The 17,112-nt window shown below is 42.0% G+C and overlaps 2 protein-coding genes across 2 annotated transcripts; one reads left to right on the forward strand and one right to left on the reverse strand.

The window, feature by feature from the left end:
- The first annotated feature begins 81 nt into the window (after positions 1 to 81).
- On the forward strand, positions 82 to 8,672 carry steap2 (STEAP family member 2, metalloreductase). Its single transcript, XM_058622986.1, has 6 exons — positions 82 to 361; positions 1,379 to 1,840; positions 2,111 to 2,277; positions 4,009 to 4,536; positions 5,451 to 5,615; positions 6,209 to 8,672. The coding sequence occupies exons 2-6, from the start codon at positions 1,429 to 1,431 to the stop codon at positions 6,500 to 6,502; spliced, it is 1,566 nt and encodes a 521-aa protein (XP_058478969.1). The 5' UTR covers positions 82 to 361; positions 1,379 to 1,428; the 3' UTR covers positions 6,503 to 8,672.
- Positions 8,673 to 10,038: 1,366 nt separating this feature from the next.
- On the reverse strand, positions 10,039 to 11,865 carry mos (v-mos Moloney murine sarcoma viral oncogene homolog). The gene has a single exon (XM_058637030.1). It carries the CDS (start codon positions 11,580 to 11,582, stop codon positions 10,566 to 10,568), a length of 1,017 nt encoding a protein of 338 aa, XP_058493013.1. The 5' UTR covers positions 11,583 to 11,865; the 3' UTR covers positions 10,039 to 10,565.
- Between the last annotated feature and the right edge of the window lie 5,247 nt (positions 11,866 to 17,112).

Raw genomic sequence — 17,112 nt, forward strand, 5'->3', positions numbered from 1 at the left:
TATATGTATATATATGTATATATACATATATATACATACATACTGTATATGAAGTGCACGGTCTAGGTTCCCCATTTGTGTCAACATGGCCTCATCGGTCAGAAGGCTTGGTTGAGATGATTTGTGTGTTGTATTTTATTCTGAAAATAATAGGAAGCACTTCTGTGCAAATGAGAGCTGCTGTCTCCGACAGTGCATGAACGCAGCACATGGTCAGACAGCGCGGAGGCTGAGCTGAGCATCGACACCAGCATCAGGGTGAGGATGAGGATGAGGGTGAGGTTCGATTACAGCCAACAACTGGTCAGCGTCTCCGCCTCTGCAGCAGCAGCAGCAGCAGCAGCATCCGCGTGAGTGACAGGTGGGTAACACTGTCACACTCAGTCAGGCGTGATCTGTGAGTCGTTGAATATGTGCGCGTGTTCGTTTTTCTCATCTCCAGAGAAGAGAAAAAAAAAGCCGTGCTGCAGCGCTACAGGTGCACACGCACGCAGGCGCGCGCAGACACTGGTCTTGTCCTTGGGAACACAGCTGAGTGAAGGTCGTTACCATAAGATGCGTTAGTGACACACACACACACACACATTTTCGCGCAGCATCCTTACTGAGGACACTCGGAGACATAATGTACCATCAAAACTAAATGCCTAACCCTTGACCTAATCCTAACCTAAACCCAATTCTAACCCTAACCCTATAATCAGATTTGAACCCCCAAAAATTCTCCAAAATGTCCTCACTTCCTGTGGTTTATTCATTTTTTTGGTCCAAACAAAACACACACAGGTTTGCGCACCTATTCTTCCCAAAACTCAACCATAACCAGTTAATGCCTAACCTTAAGTTTAACTACACCTCAACTTAACCATTTCCTCAGACATGAGGTTCTGCACAGCTCTTCTTCTCAGGACACTGCATAGAGTTCCATTCATTTGGACAGCCCAAATGTCTTATCCCTAACATTAACCATTACTAGTTAATGTTTACATACATATATATATATATATATATATATATATATATATATATATATATATATACAGTATATACATATAAACTCCTGTGTGCTGTATTTGTCTATGAATTGACACATAATCAGTTTTATGTCAACAACCAACTGAATTAAAAATGCCTGCCAGCGGGGACATAAAGAAGCAGATTTTAGCCACTTACCAAAAGGTTATGTGATGCTGTTTGTTCATTTTCTAGACTGGAAAGTTCTCTTCGTAACCACTCATATCAAAGTTCATAGCACTTTCACAGCACACAGGAGCAGTTCATTTCTTGCACGTCCACCAGCAGATACATGGTCAGGTTACCAGTGATCGTGTGGAGGATGTAAATAACCTAAATATTGCTGCTGTCATTTCCTTTTTAGACCCTCTGAACTCTTCCTGAGCAGAAAAGCAGAGGAGAAGAAGAGAAAGGATGGACTCCATCTCTATGATGAGTGGTAGCAGAAGCCACGTGTCCCTGACAGCCTCCTCTTCCTGCTTCTCCTCCTCCTCCCACCACCCCTTCCACCACACCCAGGCCTGTTTTCTGCCCAGCTGCATGAGGAATGGAGTTGCAGACACAGGTGCTGCATGTCTGGCTGCCCAGCCCACAGTGGCCATCCTGGGCTCAGGTGACTTCTCCAAGTGCCTGACCATCCGCCTGCTGCGTCATGGTTTCCATGTGGTGGTGGGCAGTCGCCATCCCAAACAGGCAGCCCAGTCGTTTCCCCATGTGGTGGATGTGACACATCATGAAGACGCTGTGGGGAAGGCAGCTATTGTGTTCCTGGCAATCCGCCGGGAGCACTACTCTGTCCTGTGGGACCTCAAACATCTCCTGGAAGGTAAATAACACAATTGATATATAATATATATATATATGTATATATAAACAACAATACAATGCAACTTCATTTCCACCACACAATACATAATAACTATCTGAAGGGGTCAGGTCATAAAACTATAAAAACAAGAGCAACCTCTACTATCTATCTATCTATCTATCTATCTATCTATCTATCTATCTATCTATCTATCTATGTATGTATGTAGTTAATGGTTATGTATTATTCTTAAATGACAGAGTCCTGTGTGTTTACCTTGTGCTTCAGGAAAGATCTTGGTGGATGTGAGTAACAACAGGAGGCTGAACCAGTATCCAGAGTCCAATGCTGAATATCTTGCTTCACTGCTGCCAGACTCCATCGTGGTCAAAGGCTTCAATGTCATCTCAGCCTGGGCCATTCAGCAGAGCTGCCCCAAAGATGCCAGCGCACAGGTACCAACATCCAACAGCATCCACCACCATCCACCACCATCCACCAACATCCACCAACATCCACCAGCATCCACCAACATCCACCAACATCCACCAGCATCCTCCAACATCCACCAACATCCACCAGCATCCACCAACATCCACCAACATCCACCAACATCCACCAGCATCCACCAACATCCACCAACATCAACCAGCATCCTCCAACATCCACCAACATCCACCAGCATCCACCAACATCCACCAGCATCCACCAGCATCCACCAGCATCCACCAACATCCACCAACATCCACCAACATCCACCAGCATCCACCAGCATCCACCAACATCCACAGCAGCATTCTCACAACAACAAACCTACCACAGAGGTTCACACTGAACATTTCAACACATTATTTAGTCAAGTAAAAGTTGATTTATAAAGCACATTTAAAACCATAGTAGAGCAAATGTCTAAGCATATAAAATATATAAAAACAGATAATAAATAGAAAACATAATATTGCACAACAACACATTCAATCGTTTAAGTCTCTAACTCAAACATGCATGAAGCCAGTGATAAGAAGTGTGTCTTTAACAGTGATTTATCTGTGTCCATGTTCTGAAAACATGATACAGGCCATTTCACATGATGATGTGTTAGGATTTGTGTTTCTTCTTAGAGGAGGAGGTGGCAGCCATCTCTGACCCATTCATCCTCTCATAATTTAGGCACAGATTATAAAAAAGCTCCTATCATATTAATGCAGGACACTGACAATAACAGAACTGCTGGCTGTAGATCAAACCTGAAATAATCCCTCAGCCTGTGTGTGGTTTGGAGTCTCGACACTTCTTAAAGGGATAGTTCGTTATTTGAAGTGTAGTGACTGACACATAGTTAGTGCTAACTGTATTTTGCATGTCAATGGTGAACCACCCTAAGACCAGAACCAGACTGAGACACAGAGGCTCAGCATTGTTAGCGCTCAGGGACACAGTAGACGACTTCTCGTCTGCTGCTGCCTCATTAGGTAAGATTGTGTCTCTAATTTAGGGCCCTATGATTTCTGTGAGGTGGACAGGATCGCGGAATTGAGCAATAAAAATGTAATCAACTGTTAGACGTGGAATTTTGTGGATTTGTCATAATCTGACAGAAATGGAGTTTTTTCTGAGACAATATTCCAGAGGGGACCTTGAGGGACCTTCACAACAAGACAAACATGGCGTCTAAAAGGTTATGACATTCAAAAGTAACTCTTAAATTCAGAGCAGAGTGCGGTGATTGATATGTTGCTGTGTAAATTCTGCCAGCACACATCGACTTTAGCTTCTAAAGCTCATAAGAACAGGGAAAAAACAACGGAGCCTCTACAAAAGCACAATTACAGCTACAAGCACGTCGGCAGATTCAAGATGAGAATTTGTTCAGGACTTTGTGGCCGTGTGCACCGAGCCAGAGCTTCCTCTAGAGAAGCTTAGAAGCTGCAGCCATTTCTAGTGAAATCCTCCTGGAAAAGGCTGACACACGGACACACATCTTATTTAGTTATTGTAGACTTAAGCAGATGATTTTATCAGGTGAAACCTTTTTGTTAAGTGGTTAAAATCGGTTTACCTCATACAGCGCACGTCAAAAAGCATCAAGTAACCCTTTAATAGCAGTTCTGAATGACGTTGCTGTGATGTGTGACAGTTGGTAGATGTGATGTATGATGTCATGAACACTGCACTCTGTCGCGTAGGTGTTCGTCTGCAGTGACTCGCTGGAGGCCCGGCAGCAGATTATGGAGTTAGCACGTCAGCTGAACTTCCTGCCGGTGGACATGGGCACCCTGTCCTCTTCACGGGACATTGAGAACTTGCCCATACAGTTATTTTCCAGCTGGAGGGGCCCTGTCCTCGCTGCCGTGGCCCTCTCCATCTTCTTTTTCGCGTATTCTTTTGTGCGCGATGTCATTCACCCATATTTGAAATACAAGAAGAGTGACTTCTACAAGATCCCCATAGAGATGGTGAACCGGACTCTGCCCACTGTTGCTATCACTCTTTTGGCCCTGGTGTACCTGGCAGGCCAGCTGGCAGCTGCCCACCAGCTCTATTATGGAACAAAGTACAGGCAGTTCCCACGTTGGCTGGAGGGCTGGCTGCAGAGCCGGAAACAGATGGGCCTCCTCAGCTTCTTCCTGGCTGCTGTGCACGTCCTCTACAGCCTCTGTCTGCCCATGAGGAGGTCTGAGAGGTACCTGCTGCTCAACAGTGCCTACCAGCAGGTCAGTACGATGCAGGTTGTTGACCTGACACGGATCCTCATGAACTTCATTTCCACCACACAAAGCTGTAGATTCACATGAGTTTTTTTTTGGTGTCATTGAGCAGAAATTTCTCAAGTTATCTAAGACGAAAATGGCATCTGCTCAATTTACAGCTTCCCTTCACAATCTGTGGCATCACACAAGGATTTAACCAATCACAGGACAGTTACCAAATAACCACTCACTGAAAGATGACACAATAATTACTAAAACAAAATGTAGAATCAAAACGTGTTTTTATTTCATGAAAGTAACAAATTGGATAATGACACCACCTTTTGATCTAATAATGATCATTTCTACGACACATATTCTGCATACTGGTCCCTCATACTGGTCCCTTATCTCTATATGGTTTAATACTGTGGTATTGGGATGGAGGATCTCTGTCCTGAGCTCCTCCCACCAAATAAACACAGACAGTTTTCTTTTGTTAGATGATATTGGATGTACATGTTTAGATTTAACAAACATGAATCTTAAATGAGTTTAAACTTCAGGTAATCGAGGAATTAGTAGCAGGTTACAGCCTCGCCCTCTTATCACAAGAGACATGAAAGAGACGGTCATTTAGACGTGATTGTCACGTCATTCACAGGAAATATTTTAAACTATTATAATGTCCCATTTCTAATCTAGAGTTTGTAGAATTGTTAACAAAGCAGCTCAACATTGTTCCAGACTGTTCTCTCTGGTTGATTAATTCAAAGCAGATTAAGATCAAAAACTAAAGAAAACAAAGTATGATTATAATATTGCAGTCCTGACTCTTTTCTATAATTCTAATGTTAAATTTAATCTCAGAATTCTATTCTGTTATTTCCTTGCTTTGTTGTGATGAATTCCATGTTGAGCGTCCTCTGTGTTGACAGGTCCACGCTAACGTGGAGAACGCCTGGAATGAGGAGGAGGTGTGGAGGGTGGAGATGTACATTTCCTTTGGGATCATGAGTCTGGGGCTTCTGTCGCTGCTCGCCATCACCTCCATTCCTTCTGTCCACAGCCAACTCAACTGGAGGGAGTTCAGCTTTATACAGGTACTGAGCTACAGTAAAACCACACAACAGCGACAGAAGTTGAAAGACTTTTGCGACAACTGGCCAAGAACATAATCCAAAATAGAACAGTTCTATTGCAGCTATTGTGATTTGAAGTATGTTTAAATACCTCATATAACTCCACCTCCAAGATTCCAAACTATCGCATTAACTGTGTTTGAGTCCCACAATAAAAACATCTGATAGAAGAGCACAGACCTCCACCATGGGTAAACACTGTATTTTACATACCAGCACCTAAAAAGTTAACATTTTTATCCACTGGATCCATCTGTATAAAACTACTTTATAGCTATTTCCATTTTACATAAGCGTGAGAAAATGCATCCTGATCTGTTAAGATGTCACTCTCAAATGTGACTTTCCATGTCAAAGTTAAATTGCTGCCAAATCCATAATCTGAATTAGATCTGCAGGAAAACCCGATGAGTTTTGACGGATGTTATTTCGATTGTAAGAAATCAGGATTTGTTGAAAATGTGATCATTGTTTGTGATGTCATCAGTGGTACATAAGTGTTTGTTGTATGATGACAGCAGTTGTGTGTCTGTGTGTGTGTGTCTGTGTGTCAGTCCACTCTGGGCTACATCGCTCTGCTCATTGCCACCCTCCACGGCCTGCTGTTTGGATGGAAGCGGGCCTTTGAGGAGGAGTCGTACCGCTTCTACCTGCCGCCCACCTTCGTGGTGGCGCTGGCCCTGCCCGTGTGTGTCATCCTGGGGAAGGTGGTGATGCTGCTTCCATGCATCGCCCAAAAGCTCCACCGGATCCGCCGAGGCATGGACAGCCGTCAGTACCAGTGCCGGCGCCTGGAGCCGGTCGGCTCGGCTGCCCACGTTTCACCCGAGAGAGTCACCATCATGTGATCGATCCGTTCCGTCACTGGGATTATCACACATACTGCCATGTGCCATGCTGTTTTACTGAAGCAGATAAACTATGCTGTATTAGGGATTCTCACTTTGTGAAAATGATTCTTATTTTGTTATTGTGAATAGGAATAAAAGATATGAAATGTTCATATCAGGATTTTTCTCACATTTTAATCCTGATATGCTTTAAACTCATAATATCTCTCTAAAACATTTAGCTAAGAAGAAATAGTTTATTTTTTTGATTCATAAATGAAATCACATGGATCATTCTGTCCATACGCTCCTTCATTTAGTTCATATCAGGAAAAGCTTTCAGAATTTCTCCACATCTCAGAGTTTACAGATGCAGAGGAAACAGATGAGCTCATTATTACTGATACTGACCATAACCTTTGATTCCAAAACAATGTTACACACTTTTGTTACAATTTTGTAAAAACAAGTCATGTTTTTTTTAGCTGCTATAGCTAATAACCATAACATGTGATTATCCTCATCCTCAATCATTTAGATTCATCATAGTATTGTGATTATTGTAAAAATCTTTTAAGATCATCAGATGCAGAACTGTGGAATAATAAATCATTAGGTCTTAATGTTGTTGAGCTGCTAAACATCGGGATTATCTCAATAATGAAAATTCCCCACAGTTAACTTATTGTGTGTTTTATCGTGATGTGCGATAAAATCAACTAATGTGTCATCTCCATTGTTAACAGTGTTTGTTGTAGTAACTACAGACTCTTCTATGCTACATTTGATCATTACTTCCTTCCTGTAATTGTATCGGGAAGTTCAGAAATGAAGAGATCTCAGTTCATTTGTGGGGAAGATCTATGTCTCTTCCATTGATGTTGGATTTTGCTGTTTGATGACGTCAGTGCTCGACACACGTGTACAGGCTACATATCTGATCACAAGTCTGATTTGAATATCTGATTTCTGTGTCCACACAGTGACTTCAGCCTGGTGATGTGAATGTAGTTGTGGGAGAGAGAACTGACTGCAGTAACATACGACAGAATCCTTGTCATGGATCATGGGAATAGTTGAATGTTGATCTTCAAACCATGATACCATCAGTATCAGTACAGCATTACATCTCTCAGTGTACATGGCAGAGACAGTGGTCACAGATGGAGTGTTGTAGTCATGTTCAGTTGAACTCTTTTTAATCTAACAGCTCATAGTAAAGTCAAACTGAATTGTCCCACAGTAACAAATGATTCATTTATCAGGTTGGAGCACATTACTGTCTTCTGTCTACTGTCCTCACGTTCTGCTCATCCTTGTTGTCATTTGTGTGACATGTTCTTGTCCTGATGTATGTGTTGATTGAGAAGTGTGTGTGTGTGTGTGTGTGTGTGTGTGTGTGTGTGTAAACTGCGGGGTATAACACTGATGTCAATCTCTTCTCTCTGCTGGAATAATAATACGTAAACAACTAGAGTGCGCTGATGCTAACTACAGTTGGAAGATGATTCACTCTTTATTAATGTCACCAGTAAAAGTACTTTGCTGACTTTGCTTCCTGGAAGGGATGGTTCAGGTTTTTCTGAAGTGTGGTTGTAGTTATACATAGTCAGGGCTGTGGTTCCCATTCCAGAACCTGGCACGCTTACTCTCACCCAAAACATGGCTGCCAGCAGGGACGAAAGGAAAAACAGATTTTAGTCTTAGCTATTTTAAGAATATGTCTGCTGCTGTCTTTTATATGAGAATATAAGTTTGTAAAGTACTCACTCCCTGCACCAAAGTCCATAGAGAAATTCTGTTGGCCCACTGCTGCTCCCATTAGTCATTTCAAATGTGTTATTTTGTGACGTAAGTGATTAAATCCATCAATTAGATTTACCACGAGTGACAAACATGCTGATTTTCTCTATGGGCTTTGGTGTGGGAGAGTGAGCAGTTTCCAGATTTAAAAAACTGTCTAAGTTGGAGGTCTTAACACATTTGGACTTAAGCAGCGTAGATGTTCTCAGGTCTTTCATTGGGAGGATAAAATAGTTTCCGTGGCACCCAGGATTTCAGTGAGAGCAAGCGTCTTATTTTGTCATGTATTTGAACCTCAAACAACACTTTGAAAAACCTGAACTCTTCATTTTTAACAGTTTTTTTCCCGTCTTGCATCAACAAATAAAAGTAAATGTTGGAGCTGGAGCGTGGTTCATGTCTCTCACTGGACACAAAAGTGTAAAATGGCAGCCGTGATATATATTAGCTGACATATGACCAGCTGTGATGATGTGCAGAATAATAACATATGTGAGCATATGTGTTTTCAGCCAATAACAGCCACGTGAACGTAAGCATAGCATGTGAAGTCAGAGCCTGTCGGCTCACTCAGAAGTGTCCAGCAGGGGGCTCTGTTACAGCACTAACTCACAGGCTCTGTTTTTATTTTTCCTTTTTTTAATGAGTTTATAAAACCAGATATAAGATTTGTCTGATTGAAAAGGATTAAGTTAATTAAATCTAAACACAAGGGACTCAGCATGAATAAAATATTACTACTACTGCTGCAATGCATTAGAATAGTTGTTAAAGGACAATTAGGATTTAGTGCCATCTATAGGAGCAGACTTGCATATTCTATTCATTTCAGTATCTTGCCTCTTATATGGAAATCTACAGCAGCTTTCAGTCAGTATAAAAACCAGGAATCTCGTTGCTAGAGTCAGTGTAGAGTCATTCGTCCATATGGTACAAACATGGAGCTGACAATAAATCAATATATATAAATAATCAATATAATAGTAAATACTATGTTTAATACCAGTTGATTATTTACACAAAGTTGATTATACAAAAGTTGTCTGGGTCACTTTTCTAAGTCAAATGTAAAGAACCTTTTACTTTGAAATCAGTGCATTAGGTTGGGCTCTGTGGTGCTCTCTGTATAGTTTATGTCGATATAGAGTTTCACAGAGCTGTCAGAAAGCTGTGGATATGAACACATGAACCTCTGTTCCTGTGTGGAACTGTTGTAGGAGTCACTGACACATACAACCACTGAGAACTGCCGTGAGACACAAGGAAATTCACATTAAACCACGTTACAATAGGCTCATACTCAATAAAACGTATGCCTAAATCTCCAATTTAAAAAAATATGTTTGCAGTTATATCTCAGTTCACAGCATTTTCAACCCTCAAAGTGAAGTTTCTAAACTTCTCACTCTTTCAAAGTCTAGAGAACAGAAACACAGGGGCTGTTGTTTTATTGCTGCATTGTTTGCTGTTGTAAGTGTGTCACCTATGTCGAGTTTAAGCAGCAAAGTCACAAAATAACATGTTTTAAACTTGTGGATCAGCACTTCCTGTGTGCTGTGATGTAAAAATCAGTGATTTTCTCCACCGACACAATTAAAGCAACACAAATGTCATGGCAGCATAATTTAGCTTACAAATATGTAAGATACCGTAGACGTGAGCACAAACAGATTTTATGAGGTCATCCTTCTGGCTAAAATCTGTTTTTTCCTTGTGACCTAGAGTTAAAAAAGAAGGTAATTTGCACATACTGTATTATAAAATAATTTTAATGAAAACACACTGAAATCTCACAGTACATCCATGGCATCATAAAACATTCACAGCATTTGGATTCATTAACTTAAGAAAAGGGGGCTAAAACAAAGTCAGTTGTGACTAAGTTAAGTAAACTGGTTAATGAAACGTCAGACACAGAAGTAAACAAAGAATAAAAACACATGAGTTTGTGATGCACCAAAAACTAATCAAGTCTCATCTCTGTTTAATGATTAAAAGCGAAAATCCAGAATGACTTCATCCATCGTTGGTGGACATTTTAAAGACGTTCCTCTGTGTTTGAACTCACATTCACGGACACAGACAATGGCATTTACTGGACACTGTGACCATATGCATTAACTGAGACCACGTGATCTGTGTCTCCAGGCTGACTTTACTGTGCCACAAACAACAGCACCATGACAACAGGAAACGGTGTCAAACTGAGCACGAGTCTTTGGTCCTGTGTAAAATCTAAATCCACGAATCCATGGGTGTGCAGCAGTCCTGACTCCACTCACGAGTGGGAGTGGGAGCGCAGCTGCTCCAGCTGCTGCAGCAGCTCCTGAGCGCTGGGTCTACACCGGGCATCGCCGCTCCAGCACCGGCTCAGCAGACTTCTGCACAGGCGGCCCTGCTCAGACCGGAACACCGGGGACTCGTGGACAGGCGGTCGCAGATCCTGCGCCACGACCGCGTACACGACGTGCTGCCTGTCGCCGGTGTACGGCTGCTCTCTGGTCATCAGCTGCCACAGCGTGATCCCGAAGGAGAAGATGTCCGCCTTTGGAGACACCGCCTCCCCCTTCAGCAGCTCCGGCGCGCGGTGCGTGTACGTGCCGCCCACGTGGCTCAGCTCCGGGCCGATGACGCTCACTTCACACCCGCGCTCCAGTTTAAAAGAACACCCGAAATCCACTATCTTGCAGACGTCGTCGCTTGTCACGAGCACGTTGGCAGGTTTGATGTCCAGGTGCACCACACTGTGCGCGTGGAGGAAGCGCAGGCCGTGCGCAATGTCCGTGGAATAGCGCAGCCACTGCTCCTCCTGTAGCTCCGCGGAGTCGTATATGACCTGTTGCAGGTTCCGGTCCCCGACGTACTCCATCAGGATCATTCCGATGCAATCGTCATCCCCAAAATCCGCGGGCACGCACGTGGTAGCCGCGATGACGCGCACGATGTTCCCGTGGCGCAGGTGCGCTGCGTTCAGCTCGGCCCAGAAGCTCTGCCGGGACGCCAGCCGGTTCTTGGTGCATTTCTTGACTCTCTTCAGCGCAGTGGTTTGTCCGAGGTACTCGGCCCGGTACACGGAGCCGAACCCGCCGGAGCCCACGGGCTGCAGGGAGCGCAGCTCCTTCCAGTAGATCACAGAGGACCAGAGCCGGCTGGCGACCCTCTCGCCGTGGAGCCGCTCAGTGGGGACTTGTAACGTGGAACCGTGTTGGGTCAGCGGGCTGCTGCAGGCTCTAGTGTCCAGAGACGGGTAGATGTCTCCGGGCAGCAGGCGGGTGACGGGGATGGGAGAAGGCATGGCGCATGTTCTGCAGCTGAGTGAGGAGCAGATCAGCTGGAGACTCACAGCTTTTAACACACACACACACACACACACACACACACACACAGTGAGCCACACTGCCACGCAGTGTTGAGGAGTATGTAATGCTCTCAGTCTGAGTTCAACGGGTTCATCCCGCCGGTTCAACTCAGTTTAGTGTGTGTGCAGCAGGGGAGGACGGTAACATGAGCCACCCTTTGCGTTCTGTGTGAGGTGAAGAACAATCATGTGTTTGTGTGTCAAAAAAGTTACTACCGCGCGCGCGCGCGTGTGTGTGTCTGTGTGTGTGTGTGTGTGAGAGAGAGAGAGCGCGCGTCAGCCACAATGCACTGTGTGCTGCACAACAGTTTCAAAGTGGACATAAGTTTGACAGAGTTGAGCACGAGGCTGTGGGAGGGTTTAGGGAGGCAACATGTAAGTCACTCCACTCACTGTTTTTCCCTGAGCACAACACATGAGCACGCGCACACACGCACACACACACAAAAAGCTGCAGTATGTAACCGTGTGTTATTGTCCTCTGGTCTTCTAAAGAAACATTAAAGTTTACATGACTTTTATGCTGCACCCTTCATCTGAAACTATGTCAATTAATACATTAGACCTGACTGTGAGGGAGTGTTTGTGTGTATACAGCAGCAGTGCAGGGGCTTATTTATTGTGTTTCATGGACACTTCTTTGTGTTTTCAGTTACACTTCAACCACTTTACTAGAGCAATTGTTACAATTGCCTCCATCTGTCTTGATATAAAAGGAACCACTTCCTGTGTGCAACACGGGAATGATGCCGAGCAACATGGGATCCAAACGCAGCTGCATGGAGCAACACAGAGAGAGTTGTGTGGAGATAACGGACAATGTTAATCAGCAATGTGTGAACTCATCTGATAATGGTTTGACTGAAACATATTTAAACTCACCAAACTATTTACTAAAGTCTTAAGACAACAGTCATGTAAACAGCATTTCCTGATTACCTAATATGGAAAAGTTCAGGATTGTGTGGTTGTATGAGGTACTGAGATCCATATTAAAATGTTTGTCTGTTTATAGACAAGTAAACAAGCCGCCATTGCTGTGGTGGCGTCTCCCTCCAGTATAAGCACAGTTAAATGGGAGCTGTCATAAGAAGTGTGCATTTCCAGCTGCTCCAACAGTCGTGGGAAACTTCAGATTTGGATAAAAACTGAATGGGAACGACACAAAGCTTGACCTCGTGAAGAGCGTCCCTGTCTGCGGCCGTACGGTCTAAATGGATTCCCTGGGCGTGCATGATGTAAGGTGCTGTAACTAGTGCAAACTAATCTCCACAATGTAAACATCAAGTCGCTGAGTTAATCAGTGGTTTAACTCACATTACTGACATTAAACTACTCACTACTCACATTACATTGTCACCTGCTTAGTTACTTTAAAATCATAATTAGCTACTTAGTAGGCAACAGTTTGAATGAATATCCAGACTCTGAGCTTTCTCTATGGACTTTGCTATGGAAGAGAGAGGGAGAGAGAGGGAGAGAGAGAGAGAGAGAGAGAGAGAGAGAGGTAAAGAAACTGCAATTTCCTGTTGGAGAAAGCTGCCTCATAATAAGTGGCTACAATAGTTTTCTTTCTTGTTTTCAGTGAGAGTAAATGTTTCTCAGCTCTGGAGTCGTGCACAGTGACGATGTGTCAGTACCTCTTAAAAATCACTTTTCAGTCCTATTAATGTCATGTTTTACTATCGGCTCAGTTCGCTTGGAACGTCACCAGAGCAGGAACCAAAAAAGCACCAGGTACCAGGTACTGTCACTGATGGAAAAGCAAGCGAGTCGAGCTGTTAATGAACAAGTGGCTTCAGTCAGGACCCACGGATCAGGGGTCAGGGGTCAGGGGATATTTTCTTGGTTTTTGAAAGACTTTCAGCCTTTTACTCGAGATGTTTTAAAAAATAATCAGAAATTTGAGTTGTGGTTAATTTCCTGAGGGAAACACACTCATACACACACATATTATATATTCTAATCTTTGGTCCAGCCACATACACATACACAGAGGACTGGTTTGTCTTGTTCTGCTGGTTCAGTACTTCCTCCATGACCGGAGCACAGACTTTGTCTTGCATGATGTTATAAAAATGTTTCCTTACATAAATGTAAAAATCTCATTCTAAAGGCATGGAAACAATATTTTATTTAAATATATAACTCATAGAAAAGAAACATAATTATATTGTATTGTCAGTTTCTTCTAAATGACCTTTAGTTTACAGGCTGGACCTTTAAATGTTACATTAACTGACAAGATCTATCCCATATGTTGTGTGAGTGACAGTCTATGATGAGCAATAATCAGACCGACAGCACGGTGGATCCTTCTCTTATGTTTATTAAACTTTCATTACATTGTGTTGAAACACTGACGTTGACAACTGCAGCTCTTCTCTCTCATAGCAGCAAGGTATGTAAATCAAATCAGGTTACTCTGCCAGACAATAAATAATCTGCCTCTTTGGATGATGTCAATGTGTAAAACAACAGATAACAGCTGCAGCATTAAGTTACAACCTATAAACATATACATATATATATATTCACTTATATATATGTTTATGTGAAATACTTTTGCCTATATTTATATAAAAATACAACAGTAGTTTGTAAAATAGATCTGAAGAAAAAAACAAAAAGATTGAGAATTAGCAATGAGTCCATCATTGACACAGGATGGCATTATTGAAATGCAATGGATAACAGAACCAACATGGCTGGAATGCACTTTGTCTCTGAACGTCTGAATGGCATCACATGGAGTCACGTTTGTCAGCGTCGGCACAGGTGTGTCCGTCCACCGTCACTCAGAGCAACCTCCCACCATGTCTCCCATTCCACACATCATCATCATCATCATCATAACACACACACACACACACACACATCATCATAACACGCACACACACACACACTCTCTCTCACACACACACACACGCACAGGTGGTGGTGGGGGGAGGGGTTACAGGCAAGTCTGTCAAAACACTACAAAAGTCACAGTACAATAAAATATATGTAGCTATATAGTACAACCAGGCACACACACACACACACACACATGCCAACTGTTCAGCTAAACTGGATATTTTGTTGTTTTTTACAAAAGATACATTTCAAAACTAGAAAAGAGGTCTGTAAGCACCGTAAAGGAGCTTTAGAAGTATGTTAGCAGCTTGATCCAATACCAAAACATATTGCAGTATTGCAGTGTTTCTTACATACACATTCAACAAAGTTCACTGGTACCAATGAAGCTTATACATATATATATATATATATACATACATATATATACGTATGTATATATATACATATAAAATTGATTTGCTAAATGTCTGTGCCTCTCACTGAAGAGCGTCTCCCTAAACTGGGATGTTCATTTCTGTCAATTTGGATTCACTTTAAGATTATGAACCAGATCAGATACCAGACTCCAATATGTACAGATGATGTACAGTCTGGTCCATCTACTGTCCTGCATCATGCATCATGCATCATGCATGATCAGAAAAATACACGTCACTTATTATCCTGATGTAAATAATTGCAATTCATGCATAATCAATTACAAATATCTGCTCTTAAACTGACTAATTTTCCTGGAATAATAAAACAAGTGGAGCCCTCTGCCTGTATTTTACCTTTCTGTAAAATTAACTTGTGTATAAAATAATGTTATATAACAAAAACATGTTTCTAACTTAACATAATAACACCAATTCTTTTTTTTGGTGTTTGGCGTTTTGGGGAGGAGCTCTGACTGACCACAGAGCTGAGTGATGTGTCATAATTCTCCTGACCAAAAAAACTGCAGTTACTATATTATTGTGATAATGCGTCGATTATAGCTTCCACTAAATATAAGCCAGCTCCTTAACTTCTGGTCAGTTGTCGCTAAGGAGAACTTTTGAGTTTGTAAGGTAACATTGGCACTTTTAACTTACAGCTTACTGGAAACAGTCAGGCTGACTTGAATAACATGTGTTTTTTTAAATCAGACATTGTTCCAATGTCAGGAAAGTCCATATACATCGAGCATCGAACCCAGCAGTGTCAAAGTCATGAAACCTCCTGGAGGAGCCCGTACAGAGGAGATCAGTGGCCCCTCAGTGAGATACACAGAACACTTGTGCAAGTAAAGCAAAATGACACTTTGATAGGAAAAAACACTGTCAACTTTGTACCTGTAAAAATAAAACATTTATATTGTATTTACATGTTATTGTTCTCTGACAGAGCTAAATATATATCTATAGCATTATAAAGGTTTTAAACAAAAAAAATGTATAGTAGGAAATGAAGGCATTCAATTTACAAAAAGTGCTAGTATTACTACACACACACACACACACACATATGTATATACAATACATACATACATGTATCAATGTATATGTATATGAGAGAGAGAGAGAGGGAGGGAGGGAGGGAGGGAGAGAGAGAGAGAGAGAGAGAGAGCGAGAGGGAGGGGCTTGTATCTTGTAAAAAAAACACAAACCTTCAAAAGATACAAATCCACAGATTTCCATAAATGCTTTGAAATGTTACACATTCAACTCTACACTTCACACAAGCCACAACAATATCTCTCTATGTCTCTGTCATGTCTGATCATGTCTCAGGGAGGAGGAGGAGGAGGAAGAGGAGGAGGAGGAGGAGGGCAATTTAACACTTGCAGTTCATCATTAATTTTAAATCCCGGAGCACAAAAACAAGATGAGTAAGTGAGGTAAATGATAACACTATTGGGTTATATATATACTGCATACATACAAACACATATATATATATATATATATATATATATATGTATATATATATATATATATATATACATATATTTGTATGTACACGCACAAATATATATATATATATATGTTATATATATATATATAAATAAATGTATCAAACATTTCTTCTAACTAGGATGCAGTGTGTGTGTTAACTGCTGCAGTGAAACATGTAACCAGCTGTGATGTTCACAGTGTCAGTGTAACAATGGTGAGTGTGAGTGAGTGAGTGAGTGTGTTCACTCTTCACTGATGTGTGTGTCAGTGCGACAGCAGATGTTTGGATATTTGTTCGCTCTGAGAAAAAGTGACCGTCCAGTTCTGTAGCGTTTATTTTGCACACATGTGATGAGCTTTGCTGTCATGTGACACATGTCCAAACCCCTGGACCGTTATGTTGCACTTGTACGTTTCTGCGAACGACAGACATGCGTGAGCTCACGCTTCACGGTCAGTCCAAGTTATAAACACCAACATGTCCTACTGGCAACATTTAAAACACACCGCGTCCAAGTATGGGAAATGTTCCAGTTTTATCAAAATAAGAAACTGATATAATCACTGCTTATTGATACCGATACTTATCGATACTCTTATTGATACCTTATTGAAAATGTGATGCTGAGGATTTCTGAACACTGAGGTGTGGTGGACGGCTGAGAGGAAGAATAATGCTTTTTACCTCA

The sequence above is a fragment of the Solea solea genome, chromosome 1, assembly GCF_958295425.1.
Source record: "Solea solea chromosome 1, fSolSol10.1, whole genome shotgun sequence".
Classification (NCBI taxonomy): Eukaryota; Metazoa; Chordata; class Actinopteri; order Pleuronectiformes; family Soleidae; genus Solea; species Solea solea.

Bases quoted from the DNA above. Each gene is read 5' to 3' on its own strand.
- steap2 (XM_058622986.1), top strand. From the start codon at position 1,429: ATGGACTCCATCTCTATGATGAGTGGTAGCAGAAGCCACGTGTCCCTG. The intron at 1,841-2,110 runs GTAAATAACACA...CTTGTGCTTCAG, and splicing joins CCTCAAACATCTCCTGGAAG to GAAAGATCTTGGTGGATGTG. The intron at 4,537-5,450 runs GTCAGTACGATG...CTGTGTTGACAG, and splicing joins TCAACAGTGCCTACCAGCAG to GTCCACGCTAACGTGGAGAA.
- mos (XM_058637030.1), bottom strand. From the start codon at position 11,582: ATGCCTTCTCCCATCCCCGTCACCCGCCTGCTGCCCGGAGACATCTAC.